The sequence below is a fragment of the Oreochromis niloticus genome, linkage group LG19 (genome assembly GCF_001858045.2).
Source record: "Oreochromis niloticus isolate F11D_XX linkage group LG19, O_niloticus_UMD_NMBU, whole genome shotgun sequence".
NCBI lineage: Eukaryota > Metazoa > Chordata > Actinopteri > Cichliformes > Cichlidae > Oreochromis > Oreochromis niloticus.
Genome location: NC_031983.2, coordinates 2,445,499 through 2,462,620, shown reverse-complemented (window position 1 = coordinate 2,462,620; position 17,122 = coordinate 2,445,499). Strand labels below are relative to the sequence as shown.

Genomic DNA, 17,122 nt, shown 5'->3' with positions numbered 1-17,122 from the left:
CTTATCGTGGAAACCGTGGTTGTCATGGTCTGGTGACTGGTGTCCTCAACTAAAACACAGACCTCTGCAGCATTTAATGGTCACGATTCAGGCCTGGCTAACAGCGGTTCATGGGGTTTTGCTTCCCACTTGTCCTGTGAGTACTGCAAGTACTGCGAGTTGTAAACATTCAGTTTGCCACTTAACAGCTCCTGTCAATGTATTTCTCTCTTGTCATACGTTGACTGATACAAAGACTGGTCTCCCTGGTGCACGTCATTGTTCTTGTCAGCCTGTCAAACAGAATGCCACCAAAAAAAGCCACAGACTTAGAAAAAGGAAGTAAAAGAAACGAAAAAGTCATTGTTCTGGATCTAAATCTTTAAATTGCAGATATCACCAAACAACAGAAACCACTACTAGACAAAAATGGGGCAGATCACAGAGCTACAGAAACCTAAAAGATAGCCCTTTGTAGTGGCAAGTGGCAGATCTGGACCAGTGTTCCTGCATTAATGATGTTATTATAAGCAGCCTGGAGAACAAACCCAAGTCGTGTGCTAGCAACGTAGCTACAGAGGAGGGCAGGGATCTTACTGAAGCTGACAGATTCACTGGAACAACAAAATATTCTAACTTAGATATTTTCATAGAAAGCAAATAGCCAGTGAAGACACTGAAAGGCCTGTAACCCTCTGCCTCGAAGAAATAAAGGTGACGAAACCCCTGATAACAACGAATTTCCTTAAAACTAAAGTGCCCTTTGTCACCGGTTCTGTTCATAATTTTTATGGACAGGATTTCTAGGCGCAGCCAAGTGGCGGAGGGCTTTCGCTTCGGTGGCCTCAGAATCTCATCTCTGCTTTTTGCGGATGATGTGGTTCTGTTGGCTTCATCAGGTGAAGGCCTCCAGCTCGCACTGGAACGGTTCGCAGCCGAGTGTGAAGCAGCGAGAATGAGGATCAGCACCTCCAAATCTGAGGCCATGGTTCTCAGCCGGAAAAGGGTGGAGTGCCCACTCCGGGTCGGGGATGAGTTCCTGCCCCAAGTGGAGGAGTTCAAGTATCTCGGGGTCTTGTTCGCGAGTGATGGGAGAAGGGAGCCGGAGATCGACAGACGGATTGGTGCTGCGGCTGCAGTGATGCGGACGCTGCACCAGTCCGTCATGGTGAAGAGGGAGCTGAGTGTAAAAGCGAAGCCACCTATGGCCACGAGCTGTGGGTAGTGACCGAAAGAACGAGATCGCGGATACAAGCGGCAGAAATGAGCTTCCTCCGAAGGGTGGCTGGCCTCTCCCTTAGAGATAGGGTGAGAAGTTCGGCCATCCGGGAGGGGCTCAGAGTAGAGCCGCTGCTCCTCCACATCGAAAGGAGCCAGTTGAGGTGGTTCAGGCATCTGACAAGGATGCCTCCTGGGCGCCTCCTGGGTGAGGTGTTCCGGGCATGTCCCACCGGGAGGAGGCCCCGGGGCAGACCCAGGACACGCTGGAGAGATTATATCTCTCGGCTGGCCTGGGAACGCCTTGGTGTTCCCCCGGAAAAGCTGGAGGAGGTGGCTGGGGAGAGGGAGGTCTGGGCTTCTCTGCTTAGGCTGCTGCCCCCGCGACCCGGCCTCGGATAAAGCGGATGAAGATGGATGGATGGATGGATGGATGGATAAACTGGAATAAAACTAAAATGAACCAGTCTGTATATCAGTGAACACCTGGACAAGAAAAATCCAGAAATAGCAAGACAAGCACATATATTGAGAAGGTAAACAAAGTTCATCATGGACAGCATACTGCAAAAACACTCAATAAGGATCACCATGGTCAAGAGTTATGATCATCAAAGAAATCACTGAATCTGACAAATTTAATCAATGACAGTAAATTCAGGAACATTTACTGAAATAAAGGCTAAAACTCCTCACCAGCTGCATAAATTGTAAGTCCATATAAGTCCACGACTGCTGGCTAAAATAGTCTTAACCCTTTAAGACCTACCATAGAACCAAGTCCGCCAGAGCTTATCTTTATATTTTTACATACTGTAGTGCCATTTCGGGAGCATTTCAAGTTGCTATACATCAATACAACCCTTATAGCCCAAATTTTAATAATATGTGTGCATTAATTCCAAAGTAACTACATAAATTGCAAAAAAGTGCAATAAACTGCAGCTGAAATGACAGACCTAGTCGACCATACAGACAATACATACAATATACAAACTTACATTGGGGAGACAGGTCAGGCTAGGCAGCAAAAAAAGAGATAGACAGTGAAATATGTAACAGATAGGGGCAAAGTCGGGAGAAAAAAAATGGTTTCTGCCCATGATGACTTCCAACAAGTGAGTCATCATGAGGAGAAAACATGAGTGTCCTGAGTTCAGCCTGAGAAAGTGTCCTTTCGCCTGTTAGGCAAAGATCAACAGTCCGCAGCCAACACAGGTGGCCTTGAGGAATAGGGCAGAGAGTCTGTTCGTTCTCGTTATCATATCTCCTGGAAGATTGTTGTTGTACTCCTCGGTGTCATATATTTCTAATTAGAGAAATTTAAGTTTATCCCTCAAAACTGTAAATACAAAAAAGTTGCACAAAATAGTTTCCAACAACAGGAAATTTATTTTGAGTGTCTTCATAATTTTATTTTTGAGATACACCAATTTTTATGTACTGCAGGAAAAACGAAAATAAATATTATAATCCAAATTAGCAAAAAAACAGCATGTGCATCAAAATAAACTATTTCCAGCAGTGCAATTTGAGTTCTAAGCATCCCAGAAACTATTCAGAAAAGCATAAAGTCAAACATAACTTTTAAAAACACCAGTACAGGCTTATAAGGCCCCGAAGGTTAAAAAAACTACATTTTCCGCGAAAATGACTCACTTCCGGTTTCGGGCAAGTAATGGCGGACATGCGATAGTTCACGCTGATGTCTGTTCCAACGTAGGAAGTGTTTTGAACAGCTGATCGGATCGGCAAAGTGTGTTTCTGGAATATTATGTTTTTGTTGCTGCAAGTACATTTTATGCAATTTTTGCAAAGCTATATGTGGAAGGAAACCATGACCTAGGACAAGCTGATGGCATAAGATGTAAGTACAACTCCCCCAGTTTCATATGCAAAAAAATGTATTGGTTCTGGTTGGTTACGTGGTTCCGGTTCTACAGGGATTTAAAAATAGTTACGCAAAATGGTGCGTGCCCGCTCCGACCGGTTTTAAAGGGTTAATAGAAGGTACCTGTACCCATCAGGAAACAAGACACAGCTAACAGGCCTCCTGCTGAGGTTGTTTTGTTTTTGCTGTCTCTCCTCGCCAGGATGGTACTCGTTGTGTAGGGCTCTAGAGTGCGACCAAATTTTTCAATGGTGCGACTAAAAAAATTATTTGGTCGCACCGGTGCAACCAACTGTTCGGGTAACAAAAAAAAAAAAAAAAAAATCTCTGCAACTCTCCGTGTGGTCAACAACAGACACACATTATGCCCCTATCGTGGACTAAACCAATCAGAGATAGTCAGGGGTGGGACCTCTCTGATTGGCCATGGTCCAGTTGAAAGTGCAGGTGGATAGAGGGAGGTGAGTAGCTTGAATAAAGCGATATCAATTCATTAAATCCTGAATTGACTTTTAAATATAACTGTGTTTTGCCAGAAACGCCAGATTCTCAGATTAAAGCTCACAAAACTATTTCAACAACCACCAAACAGCAAATGAGAGCAGGCACACGGACTCCACACAAAGACGCAAACACAGAGCGGACCGACGCATCAGAATCAGCTTTGTCTTTCTCGGCTTTCTCACCCCACGGCCCGAACACGGACACGCTGTCAGAGCTTAGCGATTCTGATGCGTCGGGTCCGCGCTGTGTTTACATCTTTTTTGCGCTGACTCTGAGCTGCAGGTTTTGTCTCTCCAACCAAAATTTGCCGAGCCAGCAGCAAAAGAAGCAGCAAACTACGCTTCACATTTGATCAATGTCGTCATGAATTCCCTCTGACTTTTGCTGTTTTGCTTCCACCACGATAAAAATCACACTTCATGCACAGCTCTCTCTCTCTCTCTCTCTCTCTCTCCCTCTGTACATCAAGAACAGTTTCCCGTCTCAAATCTCTGTTTTCTGCATTATCCATTCGCTTATTTCCCACCAGTCTACCGTTGTTTACAGTGCTGTCGGCCGCTGTCTTTTTCTTTTCTTTTTCCTTTTTCACTTAAATGACCTCGGACAAGAAAGCCTAATTTCTGCTGTTCAATACTGAAGAAATTTAAACTTCTTAAAATTATGCAAAATTGCAGAATATTTTTAAGGTTATCTGCTATAAAACGCCAGACCAGGAAAATCTCCTTCATGTTTCTGTGTTTTATTCTCAGTTACTTTGACACAAAGGCATCTGCTGTGATGTTCACAATTCTGATGAAGTCTCACATGTATCAGTGCTGATAAATGATCAGAATTATAATATTTCTGACTGTCTGAGCCTAAATTGAATCGAATCAGGACTTTGAGAACCGGAATCGAATGGATTATAGAAATCAGTGATGATGCCCAGCCCTAGTGAGCAGCCTAGGCCTGACAGAAGTGGATGTAGCTGTGGGTAATAAGAAAAGATGAAAAGAACTATTGATAACTTTTGTGTTAAGTTAAGGACTGATCCGTCTGAAATTCATAGCCAGCTCTGACACAGTGCCATCAATCTTTGAATGCTGAAAAAGCAGCAGTGTATCCAGAAAACACATTATATGCTGCAATAAATGCACTGCCCAAGTGTCCCCTCTCCCCACTGCCTTTCAGCAGCAGGCAGCAGCAAACAGGTCGTCAGAGGAGCCGAGATGATGATTAAGTTTAACATTTTCTACAATATTGACAAAGCACTTTAAGCACAAGATTGTTAGTTAATCATTTAGAAATGAATATTGTCTGTATGGACTGCAATTTCCCCCCCAAAGAAAGTGCACAGGTAAAACTGCGGTGTTAAGCGATGCAGTTGAAAAATTTGAGTGCGCCTAACTTTTGTGCCGGTGCGCCCATGGCAAAAAGTTAGTCTAGAGCCCTGTTGTGGGTTCCCACATTTGGCCCACACACCTATCAGCAATCCACTCACCTGTGACTCATGACTTAGTCAGGCCTCCACTACTTAAGGTGGTGGCTAAGCTGAGTGTTTGCTGGATTGTTTTATACTCTAATTAGTGAAGCCCTGGCTCTTGTGACTGTAGCTCTGCTATTGCTCTCATTATTCTTATCTTTGGATTTCTAATGTAGTTCCTTCTAAGAATGTAAGTAATAAGAGTTGTGGTGTAAAGCTGAGACAGAGGCGGTCATGAGGGCACAGAGAAGGACTACCTCCCCTGCACCTCAATGATGCACTTGCATGCTAAGGCCCTGCATGTGTGGTGGTATGATGGAGCAGAAGGGAAGTAATTAGGGATGAGAAAGAAAGGACGGGGGGCAAAATACCGCCCCTCCTGGACCCAACTCCCCAGCTGACCCCAACAGGCACCGCTGTTCCCTGAAATCCAACTTGGGCAAGGAGTCCCAGCCCCATCCAGCCCAGGGCCCATGGCCGCAGCACCACTGAGCCCAAGGCGGAGTTGACATCCAGTCAACTCCCAGACTACATAAGACAATAGACACCCAAGTTGAGATCATCCTCCACATCTGGGGGGGGGGGGGGGGGGAAATAAAAACTGAGGATGGTAAAAATCTTGCCATCCCACCAATGCACCAAAGGCTCCTGGCCCAGATCCAGACCTCATGCATGGACTTAACCCCAGTGACACACCAACCAGGACCCAAGCCCCCGAGGCCCAGTCCGAACCCCAGCCTGTGGGTGGAGCATCCAGAACCACAAGCCTCCAAACTTAGCCAGATCATTTTCTACTTTCTTGTGTTCCACTTTAACTACTGAATACATGTGTTTACTTTTTTCTTTCTTATGTGATGAAAATGAAATATTGTACCTCTCATTACAGCTTTCCCTGCCTCCCAGAGAGCAGATGCTGATGTTCCAGGCAGGTCATTATAGCCTAAATAAGAAGCCCATTCTTTTTAGAAATATTTAACATTCTTCATCTTTAAGCATTATTATTTACTAGAGTTAAATGATTGCTGACAGCTATAGGGTGTATCTCAGTGTCTGAATTGTCGCTCAACAGTGAGCTGCTGACTAGGAAATAATCGCTCATGCTTCAGGCCTGGAAATCCATCAGTCTTTTTTTATTTTATTTTGGCAACTGGAATTCCCGATGTCAACCAGAGACAACCTTGCATTGAAGCTGGACAATCGCTTACTGGTTAAGTCCAGGAAGTCTTTACTGGGCGGCCATGTTGTTCTGGGGGAGTCTGCTGGGCGAGTTCTCTTGGAAGACGGGGACTTGTTCTTGGCTGGGGAAAAGGAACTCTGGGCTTTCTCCACGACTATAGCGTCAAAGCACCAGTCAGTGTATTCCTAGAGAGCGTCCAAATTCTCCTCACTGTCCTAAAGGGTGCTAGAAATGAGTATGTAGATATGTTTTGTTGTTCGTCAATTGTTTGGTGTAATTTAAGCTTCAAAATGAAATGAACTAAGTGTAAATAAATGTGCACTAGCTGTGATAACTTTGAGTCCTCTCCAGCATACACGACAACAGACTGACTCGGTCTTATTACCGTTTTATTTATGTTTTATTGCTGATTTGACAGCTGCTCTTCCAGCCAATTTTAAGCCAGTTTTGACAAAAATAACCTTTGAAACTGCTCCCATTAACTTAAATTGCAAATTTACAGACTTTGGAACTACAGGGTGGGCCATTTATATGGATGCACCGTAATAAAATGGGAATGGTTGGTGATATTAAAGTCCTGTTTGTGGCACATTAGTATATGTGAGGGGGCAAACTCCTCAAGATGGGTGGTGACCATGGTGGCCATTTAGAAGTCGGCCATCTTGGATACAACTTTTGTTTTTTCAATAGGAAGAGGGCCATGTGACACATCAAACTTATTGGTAATGTCACAAGAAAAACAATGGTGTGCTTGGTTTCAACGTAACTTTATTCTTTCATGAGTTATTTACAAGTTTCTGACCACTTATAAAATGTGTTCAATGTGCTGCCCATTGTGTTGGATTGTCAATGCAACCCTCTTCTCCCACTCTTCACACACTGATAGCAACGCCGCAGGAGAAATGCCAGCACAAGCATCCAGTATCCGTAGTTTCAGGTGCTGCACATCTCGTATCTTCACACCATAGACAATTGCCTTCAGATGACCCCAAAGATAAAAGTCTAAGGGGATCAGATCGGGAGACCTTGGGGGCCATTCAACTGGCCCACGACAACCAATCCACTTTCCAGGAAACTGTTCATCTAGGAATGCTCGGACCTGGCACCCATAATGTGGTGGTGCACCATCTTGCTGGAAAAACTCAGGGAACGTGCCAGCTTCAGTGCATAAAGAGGGAAACACATCATCATGTAGCAATTTCAAATATCCAGTGGCCTTGAGGTTTCCATTGATGAAGAATGGACCCACTATCGTTGTACCCCATATACCACACCAAACCATCACTTTTGTTGTTCCAACAGTCTTGGAGGGATCCATCCAATGTGGGTTAGTGTCAGACCAATAGCGGTGCTTTTGTTTGTTAACGTCACCATTCACATAAAAGTTTGCCTCATCACTGAACAAAATCTTCTGCGTGAACTGAGGGTCCTGTTCCAATTTTTGTTTTGCCCATTCTGCAAATTCTGTGCGCCAATCTGGGTCATCCTCGTTGAGATGCTGCAGTAGCTGGAGTTTGTAAGGGTGCCATTTGTGAGTAGCTAATATCTGCTGAAGGGATGTTCGACTAATGCCACTCTCCAGTGACATGCGGCGAGTGCTACGCTGTGGGCTCTTGCTGAATGAAGCTAGGACAGCCACTGATGTTTCTTCATCGGTGACAGTTTTCTTGCGTCCACATTTTGGCGAATCCAACACTGAACCAGTTTCACGAAACTTAGCAAGCAGTTTGCTAACTGTAGCATGGGAGATGGGTGATCTCGTAGGGTGTCTTACATTGAAATCTGCTGCAACGACCCGGTTACTGCTTTCACCAGATATCAACACAATTTCGATCCGCTCCTCATGTGTTAACCTCTTCGACATGTCAATGGCTGTGAACAAAGAGAAACTTGCAAATAACTCATGAAAGAATAAAGTTACGTTGAAACCAAGCACACCATTGTTTTTCTTGTGACATTACCAATAAGTTTGATGTGTCACATGGCCCTCTTCCTATTGAAAAAACAAAAGTTGTATCCAAGATGGCCGACTTCTAAATGGTCACCACCCATCTTGAGGAGTATGCCCTCTCACATATACTAAAGTGCCACAAACAGGACTTTAATATCACCAACCATTCCCATGTTATTACGGTGTATCCATATAAATGGCCCACCCTGTAAATCCTAAAGAAAGAAGAGCCTTCAGATTTTTTTTTTATCTTAAAAAAAGGATTTAGAATATGCTTTGACAGACAAGCAAAACTCAAAAGGTATATGATTAACCATAATGAGACGGTGCAGCTTCCAAATAAGATAAAATTAAGGTAGAGTTATGAAACAAGAATAAAACATTAAAAAATGCAAGCATTTCTACCTATTTCTACTAGGGCTGCCACGATTAGTTGACTATTAAAATCGTCGATGACTAATTTAATAGTCGACGCGTCGTTTGAAGCTTAGTATGATCCCAAAAGACGCAGGAATAAGTAGTAGGATTAAGCGTGTAATAACGGACTGAAACAGAAGATGGCAGCACTGCATGCACAAGGATGCCAGCTGCCGTTAAACCCCGAAGGAGAAGGAGCTGTGTCCCAGAATTCATAGCACGACCCATCGCGGCCCTGCTCAGTTTCCAACAATGGCGGCAGCTAGTTAGTTTTAATATCACTCTTATTATTCTTTCTGGGTCACAAAATAAATGTTTAACATATTTTCAGGCGAGAATGTAGCTGTGTAAACCTCAAATATCTGCTTAGTTTATCAAGACACCACATATTTTCAAAAGCGCTCCGACGTTTTCGAAGACGTCTGTTACCCACCAGCTCGATAGCCGGGGTTCAAGGCTCACTAGAGTCGGTGAGAACACCGGACTCCCGGCAAATCGTTTTCAAACCCACCGCCGTCTTTCGCTACTCAGGTTAAACATGATATATTAGTCACTTAGATAACTTAAAAATGATATTGTTTGGCTTTTTTTAGTATTTTATTTGTTCCTGAGTAAATCGGTTTGGCTGAGATTAAAGTTATAGTTTTTACACAGCTGAATAAACGTCAAGCAGACAACTGATTATCAGAAGTGTGAGATGCTCGAGAATATACTCCGGTGTCTTGTTATATTTTAGATAGCAAGGAGCAGACGGCTGAGTTTATTAAACTCCACCGAAACAATCTGCAAATTTCATTAAAATTTAATAAACTATCATCTTGTCTTTATTTTTTGCTGGCAAATACCTTAAACACTTAAAGCTGTAAGCTAATGATAGTTATATAAGAGCAGATGCTGCTGGTGCAATAAGCTGTATGTTTTACGTCCAATGGATGCATGATCTGATTAGTCGACTAATTGCAAAAATAATCGGTGATTAGTCGACTATCAAAATAATCGTTTGTGGCAGCCCTAATTTCTACCTGTATAGGCCATTTATTTCTATAAGATAAGACAACATACAGGACGACATAACATAAATGCAATTAAATGTAGTGTTCTTGATGCCAACCCAGGTTCTGACATTTGTTTAAAATTGCATGATTACAAAAACTGTGCTTTGGTTTAAAGAATCTAATTTCTCCTCATTATCTCCATTCTTGTAGCCTGGTATAGACTCATACTTAACACACAAGACTTGACACAACATGTCCATCACTGTGTAAGGTTAACATTGTTGTCCAATATTCTGCTTCCGGAAGTTTGAAAAATTCTCACACACAGCCTTGAAACCGAAATATAGGACAGATTTCAGAAGCTCTGCTACACGAGAAAAGTCAAATAGGAAAATGAGGAAAAACTTGCAGTGATTTATTGAAGCATGTCCGTGATTGATGGTGTTCCATTCTGTGTTTTGTGTCAAGGTATGCTTTTACTGCATTAGGAAGTGTGTGAAATCAGACGTTTTCTATTGTACGGTGGATCAAATTCTAGCACTACCTTTTTTGTGTTCATAATTCTGTCAATTCTGATAAGATCCCAAAGAGCCTCCATCGTGTTTCACACACGGCTGCAGATGTTCACTGTTGTACTTTTCTCTGGACCTCCTTTGTCCATTCTGCCGATGATTTGAATTTATCTCTCTGTCAGATTTGTTGCCACTGGTTTTTAGTCCATGTCTTGTGTAATTTGGTGTACCCCAGCCTTTCCTCCCTGTTTCCCCTTACTTAAGACTACCTTCTTGACAGCTGAGGCATCGGTGTGTACATTACATGGATCAACTGAAGGGTCAAATGCATGTCTCAGGTCCTGTGTCAGGTCTTTGCTGCATTTTTGGACCTTGGTTCAGACATAGTTTCAGACATAGTTCATTTACTTTTAGTTTCCTCAGACTTTTAAAAGACACACTGCACGCCATGCAGAGGTATGGCAAGTTTTTGGCTGAAAGCCCTTGGGTATCAGCGTGTTAGTGAACACCTTTTCAGTCATATTTGGCTTTTTTTGTAGATTCAACTCATGAAATGGGAACCAATCATGTATTTTTGTGAAATGTGCCTCAAGATATAAATGATTCTCTTTTATGTACAAGCCGTGTTTCATCTTTTGAATTAGGTGCCTTTTTTATAAGTACACATTGGTTCAGTAAATTTAATTTACTTTATACAGTAGCAATTTGCTTGTGTACTCTGTAAGAATGACACTTGGTTTTGCTAAATCATATCTGACATTCTTCCCTTGTGTCTGTCTGTGGTATAAAATCAGCTGGTTAACTGTCTAATATACTGGAGAAAAAGAAAAATCGCCAGCACAGATTCCACCTCCCCCAAGATGAATTCCCTTTTCCTTTTGCTTGGCTTATTATTGCGCCACTCTCAATACAATATGTCCTTATTGAAGCTTTCAGATGCAAATGAGAGCCCTGTCACCTTCTCTGTGTCCCGCTGACAGCTGTGAGGCCTGCTACCCAACCTCCTATAATTACTACTAATTGTTATTCCCCAAGCAGGCATCAGCATAGCACTTCAGAACACCCAGCACCCTGTTATTTGGACTGGGGTGCTGTGATGTGGTATTATGCTGTAGGTTTATGTCTCTACCCTGTTAACGATTGGTTTTGATTTTTTTCAAAGTAAATAAAGAAAAAAACGTGAGATGTGAAGTAACTTATTTAGTGAACAAAGGAGAGTTTAGAGCGATTCACAGAAAATTATTCAGCAAAGAATTAGATTAGATTAAATTAGACTACAGTAAGTCTACTCAATATGGTACTTGCAGCTGTTCTGCATTTGCTAGTTATGTTTCAAGGGACCTACTTTACTAATTTCTTGCACTATTAGAATAGCTTTGTATGATTGATAACTAAAAATAATCCCTGTTTATCTTAAACAACAGTCCCTCTGTTCATCCTCCGTCTGAAACAAGTCATTTTAGCTTCCTGTCCTCTTCTTGTATGCCAGCTTTATTTTGATTGGGTACCCCTTGTAAATGAAAGGTTTTGAACTATACATGAGTGGAGCTTTGTGCTAGATACAATCACATTTAGGATATCTGGTTTCATTGATATTATCAAGAAAAAAAGAGTAGAAAAAAATTGTCACAATGTTTGGCTCACAGGGATCATTTGTACACATACTGACCTCAGGCGACCTTAAGTGAGATTTTGGCCATGTTTAATACAGTCCCTATCAAATGTTTAGGACCACACCTCCAAAAATCCCATAAACCCCCCGAAAACAGAAATCAAAGTTCCAAACATGAACTCCGTAATGAGCAGCTCCACTGTTATTGTTGATCACTTCAAAAATTCATTGCGGCATGCTTGATGCAAGCGCTGAGATGAGTGGTAACAAGTGGTGAAGACGGCCGCATGAAGTGCATCTAATGTCTGGAATTGTCCATTTTTGTAAACTTCCCTTGCCATCCATCCCCAAAGGTTCTCAGCTGGATTTAGATCAGGGGAACAAGCAGGATGGTCCAGAAGAGTGATGATATTCTCCTGGAAGAAGTCCCTTGTCCTGCAGGCATTGGGTACTGTAGCGTTGTCCTCTTGATAAATCCAGTGGTTACCGCACAGACAAGGGCCCTCAGTCATGAGGGGTGCTCTCTGCATCATCTGGACATAGCCAGCAGCTGTTTGACGCCCCTGCACCTCCTGAAGCTCCGTCGTTCCATTGAAGGAAAAAGCACCCCAGACCATTATGGAGCCCCCTCCACTGTGGAGTGTAGAAAACATGTCAGGTGGGATCTGCTTGTCATGCCAGTAATGTTGGAAACCATCAGGACTATCCTCATCAGAGAATAAAACTTTCTTCCACCTTTCAGTGTCCCATGTTTGGTTCTCTCTTGCAAAGTCCAAACGGTCAGTTCTGTGGCGTTCAAGGAGACGAGGCCTTTGAAGATGTTTTTGTTTTTGAAGCCCTTCAGTCTCAGATGCCGTCTGATGGATATGGGGCTGCAGTCGGCACCAGTAACGGCCTTAATTTGGGTCTGTTCCATAACCCTCAGGATCATTTAAGAATTTCCAAATGTCTCACTGCGTCCCACCTCAGCAGTGATGGCGCGCTGCGAGAGACCCTGCATATGCAGTTCAACAACCCGACCACGTTCAAAAAGGGAACATTTTTTTGCCTTTGCCATCAGAACATCATGACAGTGTGCCAACCTGACAGAAAATGAAATGAATCCACATTTTTGCACAGATTTGGCCTTTTAAAGGCATGTGGTCCTAAATGTTAGTTTGAAATAGTTAAATGTTGTCATTGTGTTACTTAAATTTGTAAGCCTTGAATTCAAACTGTATGATCAAAGACATTCTTTGTTTCTATCCTCCTCCCCAGCCTGTTGAATGGTGAGGGGGGCTATAGTGTAACTGTAGGCACATCCTATGTGAGGGTTCTGCTTTCTTATTTAGTGAGGATGTTTTACTTCCTGCCCTTTATGGCCTCACCTGTGTTTGTATATGGTAAACCGTTAGAGGAAGGTAAGTCATATACAGGGGTGAGGGGAGATGACCCTTTGTGAGCAGCAGGAAGTCACACAAATGCACCCACATTCACACACACTCGCTCACGTCCACATACATACACATACATACATACATACACACACATGCTCGCACATGCATACACACACACACACTCAGTGTTTTTAACTTTTATGACACACCACATGGGGTTTACAATGGGGGTTGTGTCGTTTCAATAAAAAGGCTGCAAGCGGGCATTGGGGTCGGAGTCAGTTGAGACCGAGGGGAGAGGTGCTGCCGAGTGGGCTCCCTTTGCTAGCAAGTAAAACCGGTTAAAGCTGTTCGTCTTGCTTTGTTCACGGGAATAAGTCTTTGAACTAGCGGGCCTGCTGAAGCGCAGACCCAACACTAAGCTTTTGATCAGCTGTAAAACAGCCTGTTTCAGTTTAAGTGTTGTTTTCAATAAATTGCATGCTCAAAAAATTTTGTCTCTCACTCCCATTTCTTCTTGTTGCATGTTGAAGTTCTACTTGAAACCTTGTTAAGATCCAACCATGCAAAATCCAATTTTTTTTTGCCATTTTTCAAAAAGTCTTAAACTTTTGATCGGGACTCTATCTGCCATTGTAGCAGCATATATACGACAGAAAACATAATAGGACCACTTTTAGTGACGTGCTTACTGTTAATAAAGGAAATGATGTATAGAGATTGAAAATGTGATGTCATTCAGGGGTAAAACCGCAAAGGATTCTGGGAACTCGTGGCAAGAGGTACTAGCGCACGCAGGCTTTCAATTGAAATCAGTTACACAGCGATAAAAAGAAACCCAAAAAATGGCAAGAAGCTGTTGTATTATTAACTGCAATAGCCGGTCGCATGACAGCCACAGGAAGCCGACGGGTAAAGAGATCGGCTGTTATCGGATTACGTCGTTGAAGAGAAATTGTTCAGCCATGTTTCCGAAGTAACAAAGAGCCGACGGATGGCCTGGATTGCAGCCATTCAAAGACCAAATATAACGTCTCACATGTTAGTCTGCTCCAAGCATTTCCACAAAGTTAAGTGTTTTGTAGTAGTTAATACGTCATTTTTCATAACATAATTGGTGATATAGGTTACAAGCAAGTCTGGCGCTGAACAGAAATTGTGGCGCTATGCTCCTTTGTTTATTGTGCATAAATAGTGAATTGTCCTGACAGAATATTGTGTTTCGCTTCTGTTATTACCACGGTACATTGACAAAAACATATACTTTAATTCACAGGATAAAACAGTTTTTTTGTATCACTAATTGCCCAGTACGATTACAGCATACAATATTATTGTCACTGCTACATTTCTGTAATGCCTACCAGAAATTATTTCCACTACTAATTAATTACCGTTGAGCTCAAAGGTCCTATTAATAAACGGTTAACAACTGTGTATTTATGAAGACGATTTGTGAGACTGGTAAACTTACCTTTGTTCGTACGATGGTCTTTCGTTCTACACGGTGCATTTCAAGGTCCTGTACCCATCCGTCGATAAACTGTACCCGGGCTTGTTGCAGTGACCTGAAGTTATAAAACTTCATGAGTGTATGCACTCACTCCAAGAACCGTATAATTATAAATATGAGCGTGGTGAAAGTTGGGCAGCACGCTAACGTCTTTTGTCCACTCTGTGTGCTCATAAGGGTCTGACCCTCTCACTCCTTTGAATTTTTCCTCGTGTCTTTTCTTTGACTTTTCATCAAGTTTGTCTTTGTACGGACCGGCATTGTTCTCCTTAGTTTTTGTACATACCTTTTTTGGGGGACAAAGAAAAAGCAAGAAGGTATTGGAACCGGAGAATGAACGTTTTGTGGTGCTGCAAATGCTTGCGTTTGATGCATTGCTTTGATTGTTTTGCCACGAGCGATCGTGGCTCAAGAGTTGGGAGTTTGCCTTGTAATCGGAAGGTTGCCGGTTCGAGCCCCGGCTCGGACAGTCTCGGTCGTTGTGTCCTTGGGCAAGACACTTCACCCGTTGCCTACTGGTGGTGGTCAGAGGGCCCGGTGGCGCCAGTGTCCGGCAGCCTCGCCTCTGTCAGTGCGCCCCAGGGTGGCTGTGGCTACAACGTAGCTTGCCATCACCAGTGTGTGAATGTGTGCGTGAATGGGTGAATGACTGGATATGTAAAGCGCTTTGGGGTCCTTAGGGACCATAAAAGCGCTATATAAATACAGGCCATTTACCATTTACCATTTACCATTTACGAGTACCCGGCATGCAATGCGCGAAAGTCACGTGGTCTGTCAATCTCTATACTGAACAGTTACTTAGTAAGTGGTTTGAGCAAATCCAGGAGTGACATAATTGCTATTACTGTTGTAATTACTTAATGCTGACTGAAACCAATTCAGGTTGTATTTGACCCCATTTCAGTCCGTTTTTGGACTAGTGATCGATTCAGGAATAAAAAATATATAAATCATATTAGTGTTGTATGACAGCTTTCATTACGTGCAGCTTTCCTTCTAGATGCTGCACCTCATATGTGGGCAGAAATGTTAATTTTCTTCTCACTGTAGCCAAGCATTTCCTTATTTATTTGCTTGCTGGTCTTTTTTGCATTTAATGGAATTGAGGAACTTTATGACAGTGCTGCATGAGGTGAAAGTAGACAGATCGCTTTACTTTGGTATGTCTTCATTTATGTCTATTTTTAGATTTGACAGGTAAAGCAGTGCTTGCCTTGCTTGTCCTGGCAGAACACCACTGGTTTCTGTTTTCTGCTGTCTTCCTGTGGTCTTCTTTTCTGTTTTTTTTCCCACGTCCCGCAAACCAGTCGCAGCGATGACTGTCCCTCCCGGAGCCTGGCTCTGCTGGATGTTTCTTCCTGTTGAAAGGGAGATTTTTTTTCCCGCTATCACCAAGTGATTGCTCACAGGAGGCTGTCTGTTGCTCTGAATTTGCACTACGTTAATAAACTGAATTGAATAAAATTGTGTGTGTGTGTGTGTGTGTGTGTGTGTTTGTTAGCAGGATTTTCAGGGCTGTCAGTCCAGATAAACATAGATTTGACATGCACAGAGACAGACAGACAGCCACCATTCTGACACAGATAAACTGCTCTCTGTCTCCGTCTAATGCCCACAGGAAATGATGTGAGAAAACAACTGCAATGCAGCAAACAGCATCTGATTCATCTACATTATCTCCCACCTACACACACACACGCACGCATGCACGCACGCACACACACACACACACACACACACACACACACACACACACTTCGATCAGAGTAGCATGCACATATAATTAGTCTGGAGAAGAATATATACAGGACTTGGGGCACCAATGTTTGTTATTCACACAGTGAAAAAAACATACTATTGGATTTTTATGAATGGCTTTATTAAATAAAATAAAAAATATTTAATATACAATATTAATTAAATACTCTCGGCTGTGTAAAACATTTGCCTTCAAGATATTAAAAATTACACATTACAGCACATAAAAGTAAATAATATTTGTGTAGCAAATGAAAATAAGGTTTATAAGATTCAGTTTAAACACCTGCTCTTATCTGTCTGTTTATATATGTTCATAGTCAGAACCTCACATACATCATTTCTGTATCTCAGAAGTTTAACTGCTGAGCTTCTAAATTGCCAGAAATCCAAATGCACAGTTCTTCACGGTTAATGGTATTTTCCTTCAAAATGCATTGAAAAGTAATTAGAGTTAACTTCCAGTGCAGTTTAAAAAGGTAAAAGCTTTACAGTCAGCACTGTAGAGTTGTCAGATATGTTTCTCTCATTATAATCTGGATAACAATATTTTTAGTATTAGAAGAATTGCATTAAATTATCAAAAGTTCATTGGTGCTCAAAGATTTCTCTGGATGTTTACTTAATTAGTGCTGACTTTGTAGATTGTACAGGTGTCATACTCTCCCTAACCTCTGTCATGGTTCTATGTGGTTTCTTTTGTTAAGTATAAAAATGTAGTTTCTTTTTTCCTTCAGCACCCTCTGGGCACAGC

The 17,122-nt window shown here is 42.3% G+C and overlaps 1 protein-coding gene across 5 annotated transcripts in view; it reads left to right on the top strand.

Annotated features, from left to right (window-relative positions):
• adck1 (aarF domain containing kinase 1) overlaps positions 1–17,122 on the top strand; it is a 115,221-nt gene that overhangs the window by 79,985 nt on the left and 18,114 nt on the right. For 2 of the 5 annotated variants that reach the window (XM_013264686.3, XM_019349058.2), the window contains exon 10: positions 1–813. This exon is cut by the window's left edge. The exons of 2 other annotated variants lie outside the window; for them this stretch is intronic. Coding sequence is in view for 1 of the 3 variants with exons in the window: in XM_005477719.4 (XP_005477776.1) it covers positions 5,941–6,030 (90 nt within the window). In the remaining 2 variants the exon portion in view is untranslated. Of the gene's footprint in view, positions 814–5,940; positions 6,749–17,122 lie in introns of those variants that run through there. One more of the 5 variants, XM_005477719.4, reaches the window with a different exon arrangement.